At 39.3% G+C, this 23,364-nt stretch overlaps 1 protein-coding gene across 1 annotated transcript in view; it reads right to left on the bottom strand.

Moving 5' to 3' along the window:
- Positions 1-14,920, bottom strand: part of MAATS1 (MYCBP-associated, testis expressed 1) — a 64,545-nt gene extending 49,625 nt beyond the window's left edge. Inside the window, exons 1-6 of the mRNA XM_008578786.1 lie at positions 14,797-14,920; positions 13,502-13,578; positions 12,381-12,538; positions 9,804-9,887; positions 8,200-8,256; positions 3,557-3,765 (exon numbers count right to left, since the gene is read on the bottom strand). Coding sequence (XP_008577008.1) covers positions 3,557-3,765; positions 8,200-8,256; positions 9,804-9,887; positions 12,381-12,538; positions 13,502-13,578; positions 14,797-14,920 — 709 coding nt within the window. The remainder of the gene's footprint in view (positions 1-3,556; positions 3,766-8,199; positions 8,257-9,803; positions 9,888-12,380; positions 12,539-13,501; positions 13,579-14,796) is intronic.
- Between the last annotated feature and the right edge of the window lie 8,444 nt (positions 14,921-23,364).

Here is a 23,364-nt window from a genome sequence, read left to right as displayed (position 1 = left end):
GCTCAGCCAGTGAGCGGGAACCGGTCTGTATGTGGGATCCGAACCCTCGGGCGGGAGCGCCGCCGCGCTTCCCAAGCGGCGCACTATCCAGTGCGCCACCGGGCCGGCCCCACTGTCATTATTTTTCACTTATCTTCATGTAAACTTTTTATTTAATGTATAAATACATGCAGAAAAGTGCAAAAATGAACATCCCATATAACCAGCACCAGATCAAGGAATGGAATATGACCGGAATCCTAGATTGCCCAGCAGACTCCCTTCCAGTCTCTACCTGCTCCAAGGATAGCCAACATCCTCATTCCTAACATATTATAGTTTTGACTGTTTTTGAGTTTTATGTAAATGGAATCACAGTGTAGATACTTTTTTGTATCTTACCTTTTTTGCTCAGCATTATGTATGAGATTCATCCATTTGGTTACATGTATAGTTTTGACTGTTTTTGAGTTTTATGTAAATGGAATCACAGTGTAGATACTCTTTTGTATCTTACCTTTTTTGCTCAGCATTATGTATGAGATTCATCCATTTGGTTACATGTAGTTGTACTTTCATTCTCATTACTATACAGTATTTTGCTGTGTACATATAGTATATTTTATTAATCTATTCTATAGTTGATGGACATTTGGGTTGTTTTCATTTTAGAGTTATTATGAATAGTGCTGCTATGCACATTCTTATACATGTCTTTTAGTGAACACACATTCATTTCTGTTAGAATTATATACTCACTTTTCTTTGATATATAGTTAGGAATGAAATTTGTGGGTTGTAGGTACAAGCATATTACATAAATGAATTTACTTAATCCTTACATTATCCTATGAGATAGTTACTTATATTATGTATGAAAATGTCTTATTTCACCTTCACTCCTGAATAATAGTTTGGCTGGTAAAAGATTTCTAGGTTTGCAATTATTTTCCCACAGCACCTTAAAGACAATACTGAAAAATGCCAATCTGGATTTTTTTCCTTTGTTGGCAATCTGACTTTTCTCTCTAATAACTGTTGTACTTTTTTCTTTTTTATTTATTACCAGCTGTGAATGTTTAAAAGTTCATCCTGCTTGGCACTCAATGGGACTTTTCAATGTGAGGGCTCATGTCTTTCTTCAGTTCTGGGAAACTCTCAGCCTTTTCTTTTCTCACACTGCTTCTCTACCATTCTCTGTTGTCAGTTTCTGGAGCTTATAATGGTATCCCCCATGGCTCTTCTTTTTCTTTTATCTTGTTCCACCTTGTTCTGTCACATTCTGGACTATGTCTTCATTTAATCTGTCACTTCACTAATTTGCTCTTCAGCTCTGTCTATTCTACTACTGAGTTATTTTATTTCAAACTTTAATGTTTTTCCTCCCAACGATTCCAACTGCTTCTTTTTTATGGCTCCCATTCTTGTTTTCTGTGTTATTTCCCCTTTATCTCTTTGAGCCAATAAAAAGTACTTCCTAAGTCCTTGTCAGATTGCTCCATTTGCTCTGTTTGCTCAGAAATTTATTCTTCCGCTTCCATTATTTTTGTGGGTCACTTCTGGTGTCTGTCCTCCTTAAGTGCTTTGTGGTTCTTGCATTGAGGTCCACTGCGGATTCCTCCCATAAGCACCCTGGGCAGTAGCACTTTTTGACCCGGCAAGAGGGCTCCTCCCTGACCTCATTCTTTAGAGCTCTGCCCATCACCATAGGGTGAGAAGTCCAAGGGACCATGCCTACCTGGAGCCACTCCCACCCTCAGGGACCCTGGAAACCCCTGCACAAATGGCTCCAAGCCCGCTTCCAAACTCTATCTGGGCTTCTCTTCAGGATTCACACTCCTGAGGGCAGACTATATGCTGCTGTTTGCTCACCCTTAAACCCAACGGGTGGATGAATGGCCGCTGTTTATAGGGATATGTGAACAGAGTTGGGAGAGAGAGCTGGGGTAACACATGCATGCACACAGGCCTGTCACAGTGCAGAACACAGCCATGTTGTGAAGAGAAAAGGGCAGGTCCCCAGCAGGCTCTCTTCTTGCCACCGCATGCCAGCATAGGATCCCAAGGGGTCTAAGAATTCTAATATTAAACTTGTCCTTTTAACTTGTTATAAAGATATTTGTGAAAAAGACAGAGCATATTTTACTTAATGGATATTAGCTTGATTTATAATTTTAAAGTATCTGTACATATGATCTGTGGGCCTCCTTTTGAGCCCCTGCCCAGGGCCCCAGGGTCCCCCAAACAATAGGAGTAGGCTTGATTCATAGAGGTTTTTATTGACACTTCTACCTCAGTTCTGCCAAGGGCAGTGCAACAGATTAGGATTTTTGTCCAGTGAAGCATTTCTGAGTCCCTGCTTGGCTCCTATCCTTCTGTAGCTCAGTGCTAAGAAGTAAAGCCCCAGGCAGGAGCACCTAACTCAGCTCTGGCTTTAATCTGAAACTGGCAGGCACTGCCTCCCCTGTGTGCAGGAGAAAGGCTCTTGCCCGCCCCAGTTCAGGCAGGTAACTTGGATCTGGCTCTCCACCATTCACAGCCCCTGCTCACCATCAAAGACTTCTAGTGATTTCTTTCTTTTAGGAAGAAGTCTCCACTTTTATACTGTGTATTTTTATCTTTGTTTTTAAGTGTGACTTCATTTCTCTTCTATATTTTTTATGTGTTCAGAGCAGAAGGATAGGTTTTAGTATATTTTTAATCCATCATCTAGGCCTGAAAGTAGAGCCTCTGCTTTATGCATGGGTTTCAGAAATTCATAATCTGGATTCATAAAGTGAGCCAGAAAACAAAGATCAAAACTAGAGCTCAAATATGAACATCTTCATTGCCTGGAATGCAGACTTGATTATTCCTATCTGTTATAATAGGGGAAACAAAAGCAATCTCATTTTAATAAAAATCATTACAGTGTACCAATTATTTCCATGATCTTGGAAGAGTTAGCTAACCTCTCTGGTTCTCAGTTTTCCCAGCTACAATCAATTAAGTTAGATAAGCTAATTACTGATAATTTCTAAAGGCACCCTTTCTTATTAATTTTTATTATTTCACATAGTACAGGCCTAGGCCATATTTTATTACATCCTAAAAGTGAATTTCTAAGTCAGAAAGATATTTAGCATTTCAGAGATAATATCAGAAGAAATCATTCAAATCATCCAATAAGGTATGTAAGAGAGCTTTGATAAACCATAAGCTATTTTGGCAAAGTAAGATAATATGATTACATGTATAGGAATGTGCATTCAGTAGTATACACTCAAAAAAAGGTTTATGGATAAAGGGGAAGTATGACTGCTAAATGAAAAGGAATCGATTCACTGGGAGAAACAAGTGAGAGGAGAAAGGTGAAATATAATAAGCTGAAATATAACTTCAGCTTCAGGTATAGAGCTATTTGCAATGAAAAGGGACTGTCTCTACTTGAATAAAAGTATCAGAAAAATTATGCATATATAAATTCGCTGTACTGAGCAAGAAACTTTAAACAGCAACACCGTAAGCCACAGTTGCCTGTGTGTGCCTCATTTCCAGGAACTCAGTAGCACATGTGGTTATCAGTACCGTCATCTGCAAATATTCAAGAGAATTACCAACTCACCCCATGTAAGAGTAGCCAGGGTCAAGAGCTCAGGAATTGAGTCCTGACATATCACATATTCTGGAGTGTACGGATCTGTTTGAACATCAGCATCCCGATAATCAGTCTGAGTGCTCACAGTAGACTTCGAAGGGATGGGTGCATACTTAGTAGAAGTGGGAGGAAGAGTATATGGTTCTGTCCTAAAAGGGAAAAATAGTTTAAAAATTGAAATCCAATATGATCACTTAAAATACTATATAATTAAGTAGAAATAAATCCTCGCTTTCAGTTACATACTCAATTTTATCTGTTTCCCTCCAGAAATGCAGGAGCAGAGAAAAGAAAAGAGATGGCTTCTGTTAGGAAGGAAGGAAGGAGGGAGGGAGGAAACCTCTTTCTAAAGGAAGCCTCTTTCTGGATAAATGATTCAATAATTAACACTGGGATCACTTGGTTAACATGTGGAAAAGTTACCTCACTCCTTGCACAAAAGTTAGTTCCAAATCTTTTAAAAACATTAATGTAAAGATGAGACTATAAGAGTATTAATAGAAATAATAAGTAAATATGTCAACTTTGAGTGAAGGTCTTTTTAACATGACTCAAAAGCCAGAAACTATAAAAGGAAATGATTAATAGAACTGAGGATAAGTTTAAACTTCTACCCCTCAAAATATCACAAACAAATTTAAAAGGTAAATGGCAAATTTAGAAACAGGTTTTGCAACATATATGATAAAAAGTTAAATAGCCTTTCTATATTAAAAAAACCCCCTGTAAATCAATAAGACAATTGAATACCCCACAGAAAAATGGATAAAGAATGATTCACAAGGAAACAGGTTTTGCAACATATATGATAAAAAGTTAAATAGCCTTTCTATATTAAAAAAAAACCCTGTAAATCAATAAGACAATTGAATACCCCACAGAAAAATGGATAAAGAATGATTCACAAAACACAAAGTAAGACGTCAGACAAACACATGAAAGATAATAAACATAACTAGAAATCAATTTATGAACATTCAAAAATGTCCACAATGCATTGTAAAGGAGAAAAAAAGGACACTATTATAAGTGGTATGGATAGAAGGATTCCATTTTTATATTTTTAAAACTGTTTTTATGCATAGAAAAATGCCTAGAGATGGATTTACAATATAATAATAATAATAGTAATTATTTCTGGATAGTAGAATTACAGAGGGAATTTTTTCATCTTTATAGTTTTCTGGATTTTCTATTTTTTTCTTTACCATGTACATGTATCACTTTTAAAGTAAGAAAGAAGAAAACATAGCCACTTTCATTTAAAAGAAAATGTTTTTTCTAGTTGACAGAAGAATTGGTTAAATTACATGATAAATAAGATAAAGAAAAAACAAAGAGATATTTCTATTTTGAAAAATAGAGGCAATGGGAGGTGCTTATATATGAGTACAGCATATACATACAGCTTGGCTTTAAGAAAAATGCATTTCAAGCCAGTTAGAAAGAAGCACCTATTTGGAGGTCCAACCTATCTGTTATGGGACAAGTACTTTAAATAGTTCTTAACGCTGAATTCTACCTGGCAGTGAAATCACTTCTCCAGTAGTTGCTATGAACTTCTAACATAGGTAGATAAAATAGGCATTTATGGCTTCTTATGTTTTCAGCAGAAATTATTATACCATAAAATTCTAGTTAAGGAGATAACTTCAAATTAGTGTTATATCATCCCAGATCACATAAGATTTTATTATATTATCACACCATTAGCTTGAATCAAGAGAATAAATGATTGTTTTTCCAAATTAGATAATTATACATATGATCAAATGTACTTAGATTATGATAAAGCCTAATGAATCCTTCTGACAAAGTTTTCTTTTTTCCTTTTTTTTTAAAAGATGAACGGTAAGGGGATCTTAACCCTTGACTTGGTGTTGTCAGCACCACGCTCATCCAGTGAGCAAACCGGCCATCCCTATACGGGATCCGAACCTGTGGCCTTGGTGTTATCAGCACCGCACTCTCCCAAGTGAGCCACAGGCCGGCCTGTGACAAAGTTTTCTGATGGCTTAGTATCTTTCTAGATGGGTCAGAGAAAAGGATGCAAAAGAGGAATGCTACTTTAACAGAACTCCTATGGTAACTGAACACTCTTTCCTAACTTACTTCTTATTTTCTCCAACCTATTCTTCCCCCCCATTTTAGTTGGTTTTAGGGGTAAGTAAAATATGAATAAGAAAGAACAACGATCCCTTTCCTACCTCCTCCCAACCTCGATCAGGACCCAAAGCTAGAAAGACCCTACAGCTGCTCCTTGCTTGGCTGGACCCCTGATGTGTCCTGGCTCTAGTATCCTTACAGCAGCCACCGCAGCTCTATTCCTTCTCCCAGTCCTTTGTCCTCTCCACAGCCCCAGCACCAGGAGCATGCACTGCCTGCCACACCACAGTCTTCCACATTTTCCCTCCCAGTCCCAACAGAGCTGCACAGTAAGAGGGGCTTCACAAACCTAGAAAATCCTCTTCTGTTATTATGAACCCCATTGAGTGTTTTTCAAGTATTAACTTTATATTCTCTTTGCCAAGATACTTACATAGTATCCAAAGTGAAGACTCCAACAGCTAGCCATGAAAAGGGTGTGGCTGCAGGCCAGCAGTCCCTAGACAATTCCTTCCCTGCTAACACAAGGTGGCATTACCCTCACTGCTCCTAAACTCAGACTTGCCAGAATTCCAGAGCTGACTTTACTCAGGGATACTGATTCATTCTTTAAAACCATCTATGAGATATAGAGACTATCTAAAATGTTAAATGTCATGGTATAACTCTTGGAGGGAATCTTTATCTCTTATGCCACTGTTATTTAGGAAGGAGTGGGGGAGGCATGGTGTTCATCACTGTAGGCCTCTGAACTCCCTATAATTAGATTAACCACTTTTAGACCTGGGGCAATTATGACCTCCAAAGCAGGTGATCTAGTGAGCCTGCTTTTAAAGAATTACTGGAGGGATCTATGGGGCTCAAACCATCTCCTATCTCCCCCTTCGCTCATACAAAGCATTTCCTAGAATACAGCTGTCTGCAGCTGTCCCTGGGTAAATTGGCAGATCACAAAGTTGCTCTGTCTGGGGAGAGCAGAGAATCTGTGCTCCATCACTAAAAGAGCCAAAAGTATCCATACACAGTCTTAGAAAATCAAGGGGGAAGTGGGATCATAATCAGCACTTATCGGGGCCGGCCCGTGGCTCACTCGGGAGAGTGCGGTGCTGATAACACCAAGGCCCGGGTTCGGATCCCACATAGGAATGGCCGGTTCGCTCACTGGCTGAGCGTGGTGCTGACAACACCAAGTCAAGGGTTAAGATCCCCTTACCGGTCATCTTTTAGAAAAAATAATAATAATAATAATCAGCACTTATCTTGAGGATTACAGACATTTGAAAACATATGCCCTATCCACAAGATGCTATATATCATTAGGAATAACTATATTCATTAAATGCATTCTTGAAAGCTCATCCCTAAATAAATTTCTATTTTGAAATCTGAGACCTTAAGAAAGGTTTTTTTTCCTGATCATTTCATGAATACTTTGAACTTTTTTTTTCTCTTATAGAAATATTTAGTTATATTAACACAGGAAAAGCTATAGCAAGCCTTGGGTTTTTAAAGGAATACTCTACCTAACCTGCTGTCTTGCCCTAAAACTAAAAAGTGGGGAATTGTACATTTATCTCAGATTCAGTCCTTGCCATTCCCTCTTCCCTTAGTTCACTCCTTTGTGGGACAGAAACTATGTTTTATTTACCTTTGTATAACACATTGCCTTGTGTAGATTAGATGATTATTCAATTATAAAATTCTAGCATTCAAAAAAATATTTCATGACTGATTAGTTTTCTTAATAAATGTTGAAGAACTGTCATCAAATAAGTGTGTGTTTCAGAGAGGAAAAAGATCTTTAAAGCATTTTTCAACTTTTTTTTAGCACAACTGCTATATTTGAATCTGTGTTCCTTCCAAAATTCATGTTGAAACTTAATACGCATTGTGGTGGCCTTAAGAGGTAGGGCCTTTTGGTGAAGCGATTAACTTATGAGGGTAGAACTTTATAAAAGGTTGGTTATTGCCTTATAAAAGGGTTGGAGGGAACTAGCATAAGTCCTTTTTGCCCTTCTACCTTCTGCCATGTGAGTATGCAGCAAGAAGGCCCTTGCCACACACAGAATGCCAGAACCCTGATCTTGGACTTCTCAGCCTCCAGAACTGAGAGAAATAAATTTCTATTATTTATAAATCACCTAGTCTGTGGTATTTTGTCAAAGCAGCACAAATGGACTAAGACAACTCATAGTAAGAAATACATTTTATATCATAATCCTTTATATACATATAAATATGTATATATCTATCTGAAACAAAAGTTATAAACAACAAAAACACTTACCCTCAATATTCCTGATCCTTCGGTTGTTTTCTATTATGTCTTATTTTTTAAAATGCTGCTCATGACCCACTAGATTTGTGATTCACAGTTTGAAAAATATACATTCAGAGAACTATCATCTGGAAGCAAGTATGGAGGCAAACACAAATAAAATAAATTGAGAAAGAGTTTTTAAGTAATGGTTACTTACTTGGTTGGTGCATAAACAACACTGAATGGCATCTGTTGAATAAATGGAAGGAAAGGCCTGGGAGGAAAGGGAAAACACAAACATGTGGGATTTTTGCATTGGGTGCACTCTAAACTTTCTTCCCATACTAATATTAGTCCTTTAAAATCAATGAGCTTGAATATCCCATATATCAGTAATCCTCAAACTTTGGCATATACAAAATCACTGGGGGATGGGAAGGTTCTTCCTTAAAATGCAAATTCCCAGGTCTGGCCCAGGTGATTCAGTACACGTGGGGTAGAGCCAATGAATTTGCATTCTTAATAAGCACTCTAGTATTTTCTCTGCAGATGGTAAACAAGCCATACTTTGAGAAACAGTGACCTAAACCTGGGCTTCAGCTGGCCATTAGTTCCCTGCAACTTCTTAAGTTCCCGGAGATATTCTGAAATTCCCAGTGATTTAATTTAAAGCTTCCCTTCCAAAATCTAGGAATTGAGGATACTACAGTTAAGAATTTAACATTTCTCTGAAACAGCATCACAAAATTTTCATAAGGAGGTTGCTCATAAATAAAAATGTGGATTAGAAATTTACTTTCTCAAGGAAACTTATGCAAGTGTGGCATCAAGACTATTTTTTTAACTCAGGTAACACCTATCTTATTTTAATTTGTCTGAGTATATCATTAACACATGAGTATTAATAAATAAAAAAATGACTTTTGACTGTGTTGGTTTTGGCAACATATACAAAGAGAGCAATGTTGCACATTTGAACACTTCTAACAATTTTCTCTGCACTTTGACTTCATGGTGTCTCTACTATGTCTCACTTCATTTGATGACTTCATTTTGTTCTCAAATACACATTCTCAGCTGCAATCCTTACCTTTGAAGTCAGGCAGGCTTAGCTGGAATCCCACCTCTGCTGCTTGCTGGCTTATGTGACCTTGAGCAATCTACTTCTCCTCTCTTGGTCTCAGTGGGGATTATATATATATACACTATCCTGCATTTCTGTTGTGAACATTAGATGATATGTATCTAAAGCACTTAAAATGGTGCCTGCCAGTGGAGACCACCAAGCCACCACAGGAATCGCCCTGGGCTCTTCCGGATGGTGAGGGCCTTGGGCCTTGGCCCCGTCCACCCCCTCCCCCCAACCAACCCACAGCCAGCACAGCGAGGACCACAACTACCAAGCCATAGCAAGAAGGGCCCTGGGTTCCCGAGCTGGGGTGGTAGGGTGGGTGAGGGCTTTTGCCTCACCCCCCTGACATCTGCACCCAGCCCGGCAATGACCAAGCCACTGCTGGAAGCCCACCCCCTCACCCCCCGGTGGGAATGAGGGGGGTGCCACCGGGCTCAGTCACGCCCCTCCTATTTCCTCCTTCTTCCATCCCATTTCCTTCCCCTTTCCCCACTCCACCTCCCTCCCAACTGCTCCACAACAACATCCTAGAATGTAAAAAAATAATAAAATTACATTTTCTTTTTAAATAAATAAATAAAATGGTGCCTAGCACTTGCATGCACTTAAAAAGTATAGCTGCTATCATTATCATAAAGAGGTTCTCCAATAATACCAGGGATCAAATGTTCATTAGTAATTACTTCTACCTTTCAAAGTATTTATAGCGATTCCTTCCAGTAATTTCAGGATCTTCATAAACTTCTTTAGGCATCTGAAAAGAAGTGTCAGTTCTAAAATGAAGCGGAAAACATTATTCAAGTCTAAGATTTTCCACATATAATTTCTACTTAATTTTTCTGTCTATAAAGTAGGATAAACACAGAGTATGTCATACTGAGAGCCAAGTCTTCTATAACATGCATACGACTGTCCTACATCTTAGACTACATAGGGTTCCTTCCTGATCTGGGAAAACAGAACCTAGTAAGATGAAGTAAGAGTTGAGAAAAAGAGTAGATTTATGAAACCCCACATACAATAATAGCTCACTTTTAATTAAAAGCACATGAAAATAACAAAGTATAAAAAGACAATTTTTTTACATCTGGGTAGTAGACATTATTTTTAAATTTACTAAATATGAACTTATAAGTAATTAAAAGAACAAGGAATTCAAGAGATTAATCTATGTTCTTTATTTTTTAATTGAATCATAATTGATTATACATATTTTGGGGATTCAATGTTGACATATGCTGATCAAATAAATATTACTAGTATGTATATTGTTACAAATCGTACTTATTCTTTATGCCCCTTGTCCAATCTCTCCCTATCCCCCTCTCCCTCCCCACTCCCACCACTGATAACCCTAGATTTCTTCTCTCCCTCTGAAAGAGTAATGGTTACTCTGTTGATCTGTTGCCTAGATGATCTGTCCAATGCTGAGAGGTGTGTTCAGATCCCCCAATATTATCATAGAGCCCATGCTTTTTCTGTCACTCTGGAATGGGCTTTGTGGAGAGAGACATCCTGTTCTTTCCTTTGGTCTCTGCTGGTGACTTGTGTCAATGCACTCCAGTGGCTGATGGACCACCTGCGTGGTGGTTGTGACGTCTAGCCACTTTTGCAGCACCTGTGGTTACTGTGGTGGCTGTGGTGGGCCACCTACACGGAGGTGATGTTTTTGGCATGCTTCTTGGAGCTGGTGGTATGCCTGGTTGTGGGCAGGGGGTCCAGTCCTCAGCTCCAGACACCAGGCTCCTGGGTGGGGCCCCGAGGTGCTGGCGGTATGCCTGGTTGTAGGCAGGGGGTCCGGTCCCTGGCTCCATACCTCAGGTCCCCTGGCAAGCCCCAAGGCACTCGTAGTGTGCCTGGGCCGGAACTAATTTTTTGTCCTTTGCTTAATTCTTTTTTTTTTTTTTCTGACCGGTAAGGGGATCGCAACCCTCAGCACGGTGTGGTCTGCACCACACTCAGCCAGTGAGTGCACCAGCCATCCCCATATAGGATCTGAACCCGCGACCTCAGCGCTACCAGCGCCACACTCTCTGAGCAAGCCACGGGGCCGGCCCCCTTTGCTTAATTCTAAAATGGGGGAACTTCCTGTGGGAACCAGTACTTGAGCTATGTGGTTGAGCTAAATTGCTGCTTTGCTGCTGCTTCACTAGGGAAGACTTTTTGTGCAGCTCAGGTTTTAATGGCTTACCTTATAGGTACTTCTCCAGAGACCAGGTGCACCTGGGTTGTGTAGAAACTCTGATCTGGGCCTGAATCTTTTCATCAAACTGCACCTCATACAATTCTGCATTCCCAACCAGTCTCCTCTGAGTGGTCCTGCGCTGATTGGGGGGAGATCGGCTGTCCTTGCTGTGTCCCATTGTTCCCCTGGTGGGCCCGTCTCCCTCACTGCCCGTGCTCCAAACACTTCCCATGGGACGGGCCTTGCACTGGTCTTTTGCGATGACAGTCTAGCCTCTGAATGGCTCCCCTTTTTCAGCTGTTTGGCTTCTTGCTCCTGTGTGGGTCCACAGGAACCCTATTAGTGGTCTTGCTGTCCTGGGAGCCACCAAGGCCCCCTTCTCCTCTGCCACCTCCAAGCAAGTCCATCTGAAGGGCACAGCTGCAGCTTCTGCCAGCTCCTGCTCCATGTGCTCAGCAGCTCCAGCCTTAAAGCAGCCATGGCCCTAAATGCTCTGAGCAGTTTTTTTCTCTCTCATCATGGCTTCTCCCACCCTCATGAACTCCTTAGGTCTCTCCTCCTCTTCCTCTGAGCTCCAGCTGCCCCAGCTTGGCTGCTGTTACATTTTTATAGTTGTAAATTGGTTGATTTGTGGGAGAGAGTGACGCTAGGGACCATCTATTCCACCATCTTGACCAGAACTCTCATCAAGAGACTAACCTCTGAAGGTGCTTTGGCTAGAAGTCTCCAAAAAATATTTTAGATACTGGCAAAAGGAGAACTTGCAATTTTTAAGACAGATCAAAGGAATGACAAACTCAATCACCCTGATCTTTGGTGGCAAGTTGTCATTTAACATAAATATTCACACCAACCTTCTAGGAACATTTTTTAAACAATAAACTGTAACCATTGCTCCTTAATCAAGCTTGTTTTGGTCAAAGGGGTTTAGAGAGAGAATTTGATGTAGGTATAACATCACAACAGTACTTGTAAACCGTATTTGTAAATCATTCAGACTAAGTACATAAAATTTTTAAAGGAAAAATATACCCATTAAAAACATGAGTAGTTTTAGGAGCTGGAGCCACCTGACACCTACCTGGCAAGCTGCCAGAGGGCTTCTTTGTGTTTTTCCTCATGTCCCCTCCATTCCCGACTGATGAATGGTGGGACAGGATCGGACTTGCTCCAATATACAGAATATCTTGGATAATGGATCAGGTCACTGAACATGGTTCTAAATCCAGGAACTTTTCTCTAATGTTAGGAAAGAGAGGCAGGGAGGAAAAGGACAAAATTATACATCAGATTTTCTAAAGCATTTTGATTAAGTTGTAAACTCTAAAAAAAGAAAAAGAAAAGGTACAAAACAATATATATAGCACAGGAAGAGAGGATATATGCATAGATACATAGAATATCTCTAAAAGGATGCTCAAGAAACCAATTACAATGGTTGTTTACGTGGAGGGGGCTAGGGCCAAAATTTACTGCATATTGTATATGCTTTTGTACTACTCAAATTCTTCTAACACAGGCATATATTACTTTTTCCACTGAAATAAGTTAATTTATGGGACCTTTATTCACTAATAAATTAATTCTTACAATAGGTTATAAATATTAAGGTGCCTTGTCCCTAGTAATCATGGCAAAGTAATTTCTGCAGAACCTAAAATCCAGTGGAGCTTTGGGAATTAGTCAATCTGATCAGTGCAGTCAGGCAAAATAGAATGGTTCAGGTTCATTGGGTTGATGCTATGGGTCAAATATCTCCCCCAAAAGTTCATGTACTGGAAACTTGATCTTCATTGTTAACAGTGTTAAGAGGGTGGGAAATCTAATTACAGTATTAGAAAGGCAGGGCCTTTAAGAGTTGATTACATTGTGAGGACTGTGCCCTTGTGAATGGATTGATCCATTTATAGAGTGATGGGCATGGTTCTGATGGTTTTATAAGGAGAGCGAGTGAGAAGGTTAGCTTTCTCTTGCTCGGGCCATTCTCTCGCCACATGATACTCTGGTCACCACAGGACTCTGTAGAGTTCTCACCCAGAAGAAGGCCCTCACCAGATCTGTTCCCTGGACCTTGGACTTCCCCTACTCCAAAACTGTAAGAAATAAATTTTGTTTCTTTATAAATTACCCAATTTCAGGTATTCTGTTATAAGCAACAGAAACAGACTAATATAGTTGCCTTAGTGGATGAATTAGACATACCAGTCTACTCCGAATCAGGGTGGCTTGGATTTGTGCTTGTGTGTGGTCTTTCTCACTTGACACAATAAACAATGGATCTGTGAAACAAATAAAGTAGCATAAGGAACAGAACATATCTACTCCTAGGCTGAGAATAATGGGATAGCAATGTCATTTCTTCATCAGAAGACAAATCAGAAAGGTTAGATATTGTCTACCTCTGCAGCAGATCATGGTCCTGTTACTCTACCAGATCTACCAGTGAGAATCTGTTAGATGCATTTCATTTCTGTGTAATCAAAGTGAGCTTATGGAATTGGAATGCAAACAGAAAGCCCAGCATGTCCTCAAGCACAATACCCTAAATATTCTCTCCTCTCTCCTATGAATAAACCTCCTTCTGGGTCTGTGTAGCCCAAGAAATACTTGAAGAGGAAAGATCTTGTTCACTATGTCCCTTTCCAAGTGAAAGAAACAATAAATTTAGGCACTATCGCCCATATTCTGAGCACCAGGAAGATGCCAACAGCATGACACCTCAGAATTGGTAGAGATGGTAAGAAAATATCGTTACTAGTAAGAGATCAATCAGCTCAGCTATCTTCAGAATTCACCACTTAAGTACATAAGTATGTTGGTGATGGGCCTAAGTTATTTCTCCAAAGTTCAACAAAAGATTGCTCTGCTCTTGCAAGTACCTGCTTAGTTGGGTATATCCTGAAAGTGAAGAAAAGTATTCATGATGGATTACACCATCCCTTCAAATCAACCAATTTTACATTAAACTGACAAGCAGTCTTCATACACAGACTTGATTTCCCAAATACACTTAACTCTGGGGAAACAAATACTCAGACCTGCTAGTCTAGATGACTTGGGAACATATTTCTCCATACAAATTAATAAATTAGTGTTGAGATTTAGAAATAAGTTTCTTGAATTTGGATAAAATTTTTGAATTTTACCAAATTCAAAAGAATGAATCAATTCCTAAAACCTAGTAACTCCTCGGTTATCCAACAAAAACAATTTTTTGGATGCAGACATTTGATATGAGTTTGAATTGGGAACGCTGAGTCTTCAAGTCTGTAAATCATTCCACACTTTTTTGTATATCAAAACGCCCGGAATAGGTTTCAGAAAGATCGCTCAGGACTGAGCAAATTATCAGGAAAAGAGGAGTAAAGGCGGCCCCGCGTGGTGCTGCCAGACACAGAGCGCACCCGCGGCTTCAGATGCACCCCCGCCACCCTCCGTCCCCCTCCTCTTCCCCGGAGCGCGCGGCCACCAGGAGGGAGGTCTAGGGAGGCCCTTACCGTACAGGAAATCGTACGCTCGACTAGAGGAGACCTTGCCCCCGGCCCCCCACCTCTCGCCGCACTGGGGTCGAGACACCAGCGGCTTGGCCTGGGGCTCCTCGATGGTGACTACGTGACTCATAGTGTCGCCTCTTTCTTCAGGCCAGCCAGGGACCAGCTAGGGAGGCCTAGCTGCTGCGTGCACCGTAGCTATGGTAACCACCGGCGCACGGGGATAAGGGGCGGGGCGGAGATAAGGGAGGAGGGGCGGGTCGCGGAAAGGGGCGGGGCGAGGCGCAGGAGAGGAGGGGGTGTAAGGAGCGGGGGGTGGCGGTGGGGGAGAGAATAGAAAGGAAGGGCAGGCTTGGGGAGAGGAGGCTCGGCGGGGGGGGTGGAGGGTGAGAAGCCACCTCCCTTCCCACTGCACTTCTGAGACAGGGCCGGGAGCTTTCCAGCCGCCCACCCAGGGTCAACGCCGAGGCTGGGGAAAAGGCTACACTGCAGAAATACAGCAGGGATTTGCCAGTTACACCTGGAACCCTCTTTTGGAAATCCCTGGGACATCTCAGAACCTTCTAGAATGGTTAGGTGCTTTCATTTCGGAAAGCCCCTTTCCACGGGGCTTGTCCTGAGAGTTGAGGAATCCACGCCTCAGTGTTAGCACGCCGTGAGCTCGGGCCGTACGGACATCGCGTTTAGGGTGGACTAGGTAATCAGAAATCGTTGATCTGCACACTGCGGTCCCTTTCGGAGTCCCGGGCATCAGATCAACTGAAGATGACGTGGTTAGGCACTGGTTCTGCTTTCAAAAACTATTTATAATGGAAAATTTTAAGCATAGGCAAAAGTGACTCCATTTTTAATAATGAACTCTCATGCATCACCCAGAATCAAGATTTATTAACATTTTGCCAATCTAGTTCAATTAATTTCTATTAATTTTTCTCCCCCCTCTCCTTTTAAAGTAATTCCAGACAATATTATTTCACCCTTAAATTAATCTGCATTTCAAACTGATACGGATTTTTAAAAACTTAACCACTGTTATCATATCTAACAAAATTAACAATTCTTTCATATCATCTGATACTTAGTACATATTCGAATTTACATGGTTGAATTCAGGATGTCATTTATAATTGGTTCGTTCTAGTCAAGATCCCCAAAAAAGTCCTCGTGTTGCATTTTGCTATGTCTCTTAAGGCTTTTATTCTAGAACAGTGAATTTTTAACACTTTCAGTAATTCTCTATTAGAGATTCTTCTATAAAAATAGATTTCTTGAACCAACTTACTGGTTATCCTGAAATACAGATCATAGAGGAAAGACTGGATACATGTTGGGTTCTTTCTCTTTAATTATCAAATTTCAGAGAAATGAGTTGGTACTCTAGCAAACTCCAGCGTTAACCACAAACATTTGTTTAGCATCATTAAGAATGCATGCATTTTTACATATCTGATGTTTTAATCCATCGTGATCATTGTTCTTTATGATGCTCAAATAATCCCATTAGGCTAGCGGCACGCCTCAGAGTGGGCTTTCTTTTGAATTGATGGGAAGACACTTGAATAAGCTTCCTGGCCTGTTACTCTTTCTGTACATACTCCTGGTTTTAACCTATTGTCTGTGCTCCTAAACTTCTTGAGTTTTTTGTAAATCAGCCATGTACCTTTGTTACTTCCAAATCTTTGCTCGAGCTGATTCCTTTTCCTAAAATGCCTTTTCCTACTTATGTTCCTGACAAAGATTATTTGCTTGTTAAAACTTTAGTCAGACTCCTGAATCTTACCCTAGGCCCATCTATGTACTTTCCTGTAAAATCCAGCTTTAATGAAGAACACTGCTAAGTCAATCTGGCAAGAACCCCCCACCCTCAATATCTGATCACCCTCAATGTCTGATTGGGTTCCTCATTGTCCAACATCCCCTAGGTGAGGTCTGAACACCCAGGCCTGTCTTCAGCAAGAATTTTGTTGGTTGGTTTATCCAGAATTGCCCTTACCCTTGATTTTTCCTCTTAGCAACTTCCCATCCACTGATCCACCACCCTGCTCCTTGGCTCTAAATTCCCACTTGCCCGTGTTGTATTTAGAGTTAAGTCCAATCTCTTTCACCCACTGCAAGACCCCACTGCAATGGTCTCTATACCTATGGCGATGGTTCTAAATAGTCCATCTTGCAGTGCTTTAACAAGTATCACTGAATAATTTCTTTCAATACCCCCAACTAATTTAGGTATCTTTCAATACTCTCTGTGCAGTTTTCCCAAATCCCCCCAGTACATCTTGCAGTGCTTTAACAAGTATCACTGAATAATTTCTTTCAATACCCCCCAACTAATTTAGGTATCTTTCAATACTCTCTGTGCAGTTTTCCCAAATCCCCCCAGTACAGAAAGATGTTATTCTTTCTTCCGATGCTGTAATATCACTGAAAACATTGATCACCTTGTATTAGTAATTGTTTGCAACCCTGTTCCCCGCGACTTTGAGTTCATTGAGGGCAAAGGCCTTCACATGGTCATTTTTGTATCTTTGAAGTATCTGGTACATAAGAGCTTAGTAAAATGGTTACTAAATGAATAAATCCATCCATTTGTTAAACGTATTTACTGAGTACTACATAATAAGTGTTCTGTGATAATTTTTACAGCTCACTGGATGATGGAAAAAGAAGACACAGAAACAAATAAAATACAATGTTAAAATGGAATAATGTTTTTCTGTCTGTGGATGTAGCTGCATTTCTCAGGGTCTCACACTTTCTGTTCCTTCTTCTCAGAATACTTGCTCCTCTCTCCCACCCCCAACCCTCCTCTTCTCACACTGGCTTCTCATCATTTGGAGTTAAATAAAACGTTATCTCCTCAGAAAGACTTTTCCTTACTCTATCAGATAAACTATCTGAAGTAGCCAACAGACAGCCCCCTCCATAAACACATCTGAAGACACTATTATATTACCTTGATTTACCTTTTTAGAGCACTGAAATTTTCTTATTTATTTGTTTACTCATTTATTTTGTCTCCTCCCACCAGAACGTAAGCTCTCAACTTAAGACCACAGATCTTAAATGTCCTGTTCATGCTGAATACATCCAAAGTCTTTAGGTCAGCACCTGGCACAAAGCAGGTGCTGAAGAAAAAATAACTTGAATGAATTGATCTACTTAACTATTCATCTATTTACCTGCCTGCCATCACTGGCCTTCACTTTTATCTCACTACCAATTTCATTCCTCTGCAATCTTGAGGACATTCCATTTCAAGTGACTAAACATCAACTAGTCAAACTCAGTACTTCCTGAGTAAAATTGTGACTTTTTTTTATACTGCAGATACTCTAGTGACCTTTATAATCAAAGGTTTGAGTCCGGGTTCTAACTGTTTGGATGGCCTTCGGTAGTCACTTTATATCCACTTAATATCCATCAGTTTCCTATCACTAAAATGGAGATAAATAGCAATAATACCAAGGAATATTATAGGATAATACCTACAAAGGACTTAGAACAGAGTCTGGTAGAGAGTAAGTTCCCAATAAATATTAGATACTATTCTTCCTAAATCCAACTATCTTCCCAATTTCCATTTCTGTCATTGCACATCATGAGTTTCCCATTTACCTAGAATTTAACATCAGCATTCATCTTAAAATCTGTGAGCATACAAAGGACAAATGTAGGGCTAAAGAATAGGAATGACCGTTAAAGATATAATCCATATACTTAAACACTTATTCAATACACATGCCTTGCATTTAGTAATTTTAGAAAACATGTAGGTTCAATCAGGGAAAAAATGGTATTTTAAAACAAAATTTCCAGTTAAACTGGCTTATTATGTAAAATTTTAAATTTACATTTTAAAAAATAGCATTTGAATTTGGTTAGTGTTTCAGCAATTTATTGATGTTTGTTATAGATTTTGGTTTGTGGACTCACATCTGTAGAAAGGAGAAAATACTCTCCAACCAGGAATTAAAATACACACGTGTTTGGTCTCATTTTTTGTATATAGTTCACCAACTTCTCTTCATTTGTGGATGTGTTCCACACACTCTCTGTTTTAGGTGTGTCTTTTGATAATCAATCTGTGGTGGACAGATTCTTAAGGTAGCCCCCAGGACCCTGGCCTCTTGGTATTCATGCTCCTATGTGATCCCCTCTCCTTGAGTATTGACTTACTTTTGACCAATAAAATATACCAAATGTGATGGAATATATGTGGTTACTTGATTCTCTTACATAAGATTATAATGACCATTTTGCTGGGTTGCTCTTTCACTCTCCCTTCCTGGCTTTGAGGACACAAGTGGACATGTTGGGGAATCCCATGTGGCACGGAATTACAGGTGACTTCTAGGAACTGAGGGCGACCTCTAACTGACGGACAGCAAGAAGCCAAAGCCCCCATTCCTACAACAGCGAGAAACTGAATTCTGCCAACAACCTGAGTGAGACTAGAAGCATATCTTTCCCCAGTAGAACCTCAGATGAGACCGCAGACTCAGCCAAATTCTTGATTGCAGTCTTGTAAGACCCTAATCAGAGGACCCACTTAAGCCATATCCAGATTCCTGACCCACAGAAACTGGGAGATGAAATATGTGTATTATCACTAGGTTGTGATAATATTGTTACACAGCTGTCTGTCTCTTTGGATTGCTATAATAAAATGTCATAAACTAGGTGACTTAAAGAACAGACATTTATTTCTCACAGTTCTGGAGGGTGAGGAGTCTAAGATCAAGGTGCCAGTCAATCAGTTCCTGATGAGGGCCCTGGCCCTTTTTCTAGCTTGCAGACAGCTGCCTTCTTGCTGTGTCCTCACATAGAAGAGAGAAAGGGGGCTCTGGTCTTTTCCTCTTCTTATAAGGGTACTAATCACATCGTGGAGGATCTATCCTCATGACCTCATCTAAACCTAATTACTTCTCCATATACCACCACATTGGGGATTAGGGCTTCTGTATCTGAATTTTGGGAGGACACAAACATTCAGTCCAAAGTAACAACAGTAAAAAACTAATACACAACTTTTATGAAGTTAGGTTCTGTGTCACTTAATTTACCTGTGTAAAAGAAACTTTGATATTGGAGAGAGGTGCTAGTTAATAAAATTTAATTAAAATGAAAGTTATACTTAGGCATGTTGGGAGACAATTTTCCATCAGCTATTATGTTTCTGCATGTCTTGCAAGGGAAGCAGGGGGCAAAAGTCCTTTGTGTGTCTAGGAAACAACCTTGGAAGATAGAGGTTTGTTTATAGCCTTAGAAGACAGAGATAGTGTCTTCCTTTAAGCAAAGGGCAGACATTCTAAGCTCACTGTTCCTTTCCTATAGTGCAACCCAATGCATATGCAGATATCATCTGACCTTCTTCATATCCCCTGTGGGAACTGGGGCTCAGAGAACTGGCACAAAAATGCTGATACTCTGCTGCTACTGCTTTAAGTAATAAACTGTATTTCATGTGGAACCCAGCAGTTTGGTGGCTTCTATGAATGCTAGAGCATTCATGAAACTGTGGCAGGCAAGTAGAGTCAAATCTCAGACTCTTCAGAGTACATGAAAAGCTACAGAGAATGCTGTACAGCACATATTTACCTGTGAAAACTGGAAAGCATTTCTTTGCAGGGGCAGACATGTAAATACTATGCAAAAATTACCTTACATTTGTAAGTTGACCTTTAGAAAGTCTACCTATTAACTAAGCAAACGAGAGGTAAGCCTTGTAATTCTTCCCTTTCAACATATGGTGTCACTCCTTCTCTACCACCCTCAACTACCCACCCTTATTTGGTAAAGTCTCCACACCTGGGATTAATTAAGCATGAAAAACCATGGTGAAAAATACCTTTATCGCGGAAGTATTTTAGAAAATATTTCCTTAGTTGTTGCTTGCTATATTACCAGGGCTGTCATTCCATCCACACAATGATTGTTTGGTGCCATTGGTAGCTCAAATCCTCATTAAGTACCATACAATAAACATATTCACTGTCCTATGAAACAATCCACTATGGTTACCATTTCAAGTCTTGCTGTCTACTTATTTAACAATTATAGCAATAGCAAAGAGTTCCAGAGGTTTAAAAGAGTAAAATATTGCTGGTTAAGAATCAGAATCGAGGAGAAAGAACTTGACGCAAAAGAGACTAATCAAACTAACCTCAAAGTTGCCTTTGTAAAACAGATGGTTGAATCTCTTATTATTTAGTCTCCATATGCCACCTACTCTCAATTTAATCTCTAATTACAGCTCTCTAAAATTGTGTATTCCTTAGGGGAAGTGGATTATTGAGATTTTTCTTTGGATAGAATGGGAAACAATAAATCTCATGTTTTTTACTGCTACTTTCCTTTAATACCAAAACATGCCATCCAACAAGTCTAAAGGCATTTAGCCTGAGCAAGTGATAATGCATACAGCATAATTATAATGCAAAAATCAAAAGTTGACCTTAAAGTTTATGTATTCATAAATTAAATGGTAGAAGAAAAAGTAACCCACATGTGTGGGCTAGCTGTACCATTCTGAAATGGTACTCTCCACAAGAGGAGAGTTAAGTAGCTAGATACAAATGACCAAATATTCCACTTTAGAAAGGGACACCTTTTGGTCTTTTTTTCAAGAGCAGGAGAATATTTCATCGTAAAGTAGCAGAGGTTGAAAGAGTGTAAGGGTCACAATGTTCAGGTAGGAAATCAAGAATTTGTTAATGTCTTCAACACAGCAAGTTAAAGGAAGTGTGGGGCAGGAGAAGGGGCTGCTACTCAATTTCTTTGCCTGAGGCCTAGCTTACCCTGAGGAAGTCACAGAGAGTTGTTACAGCCAACTGAAGCAGGGAAGGAGGGTAGACAAAAACATCTTTGCTCAATTGCAGAAAAACGATTTCAGTTTTTTGGTCTGTAATCTGTCCAGAACTTATCTCAATTCTCTTAATTCCCTAAACTCTGTTAGATATTTCTCTTCCTTTGCTTCCTTGTTCATTTCCTATATATAAAACATCTTTGCTCAATTGCAGAAAAACGATTTCAGTTTTTTGGTCTGTAATCTGTCCAGAACTTATCTCAATTCTCTTAACTCCCTAAACTCTGTTAGATATTTCTCTTCCTTTGCTTCCTTGTTCATTTCCTATATATAAAAATTCAGTTACACAAGTAAATATAAATCAACAATTAATTTTCAAAATAAGAAATATTTGCCTTGCATTTAGGCAAATTAAGTGGGATAGTAGATAAAAAACAGGGAGAGGTTGAGACTCAGGGCTGCCTCTTACAAGTCAAGTGACCTTGAGCAAATCATGTACATCTCTAAACCCCAATTTTTTCTCATCTATAAATGCAAATAATTTCAACTGCTGTGAAAATTTAATGATGGTTCACAAACTCAACAGCCCTACATATATAGAAGTGATCATGGCCGAAGATTATTTCAACTAATTATACATTCTAAGTGAGCACTTTTTTAAGTTAAAAATTTTTAAATCTTAAAAATATTTAGATATTTCAAATGTTTTTTTCCTAATTTGTTGTCTATTTGTTAACTTAGTCTGTATCATCCTACGTAAAACTCCAAGCCTTTATTTTGGTGTAATTAACTACATCAGGGTTTTTTTTTTTTTTTTACTTAAAATTTGTGCTTTTATAATGTAAAATAAGTCATTTCCCACTGCTGGATATTAAGATATTCTCCTCCACTATCTTCTGTTAATTTCTTAGTTTGATCTTTCACATGTAGGCCCTTAATGCATCTGGAGCCCTTCCTTTTCATGTAGTGTTTAATTTTCTTCAGATGCTTTGCCTATTTTCTTTTCCCCATTGATTTGTTGAACCATATTTATTGTATGTTGTTTTCTAGTGATGTTGATGTTGCTAGTCCAAGAAGCGCTGTTTGAGTAGCAAGATTCTAAACAATCTGAGTGAACATCTCGTTGAAAGAATTGATAATAGTGGGTACTAGTAGATGTTAAGTTAGGAGAGCATATGAGTAATATGTTGTATTATGAAATATATCAATCCAGAATGAAATAAAAATCATGCTTATTAAAAGTTTTCAGATGACAAAAAAGGGAAGGTATTAGTAAGTTGGAAAACACGTACAGAAATCACTCCTATACAGCACCAATTCACAGACATGCCTATAAATTCCCTGAACTAAATCTCTGAAATATAAAAAACTTTGGTTAGGACTTACTAAAAGTTTGAGTACCCAAAGTATCTATCACCAGGCAGCTATTAAGCAATGTCTTGAAGTCCTACTTTAAAAAATGAGTTCATTCCATGTTTCCAACAATTCTCTGCAAGAAAAAAAAAGCAATAATTATTTTATGTCAAATAACATGGGTGCTAGTTCACTTATCTACCTAGCCGAATTCAAGAAATGCCAAGGAAAAGGTATTTTTCAATTTATTAATCGGTATACTAACAAATGAATGATTGAATAAATGGTACAGAAACCAAACTAGCTGGAGGGAGGACTATAAATGCAAACGAGCAGAGGAGTTCATGTGTTTGGGAGTTAGAAGACCTATTTTTCCCCTCAACACCTGCTGACTGGACTGTTCTAATGTCTTTCCT

Source organism: Galeopterus variegatus, unplaced genomic scaffold (genome assembly GCF_000696425.1).
Source record: "Galeopterus variegatus unplaced genomic scaffold, G_variegatus-3.0.2 Scaffold1756, whole genome shotgun sequence".
Classification (NCBI taxonomy): Eukaryota; Metazoa; Chordata; class Mammalia; order Dermoptera; family Cynocephalidae; genus Galeopterus; species Galeopterus variegatus.
This window is presented reverse-complemented; position numbering and strand designations above follow the sequence as displayed.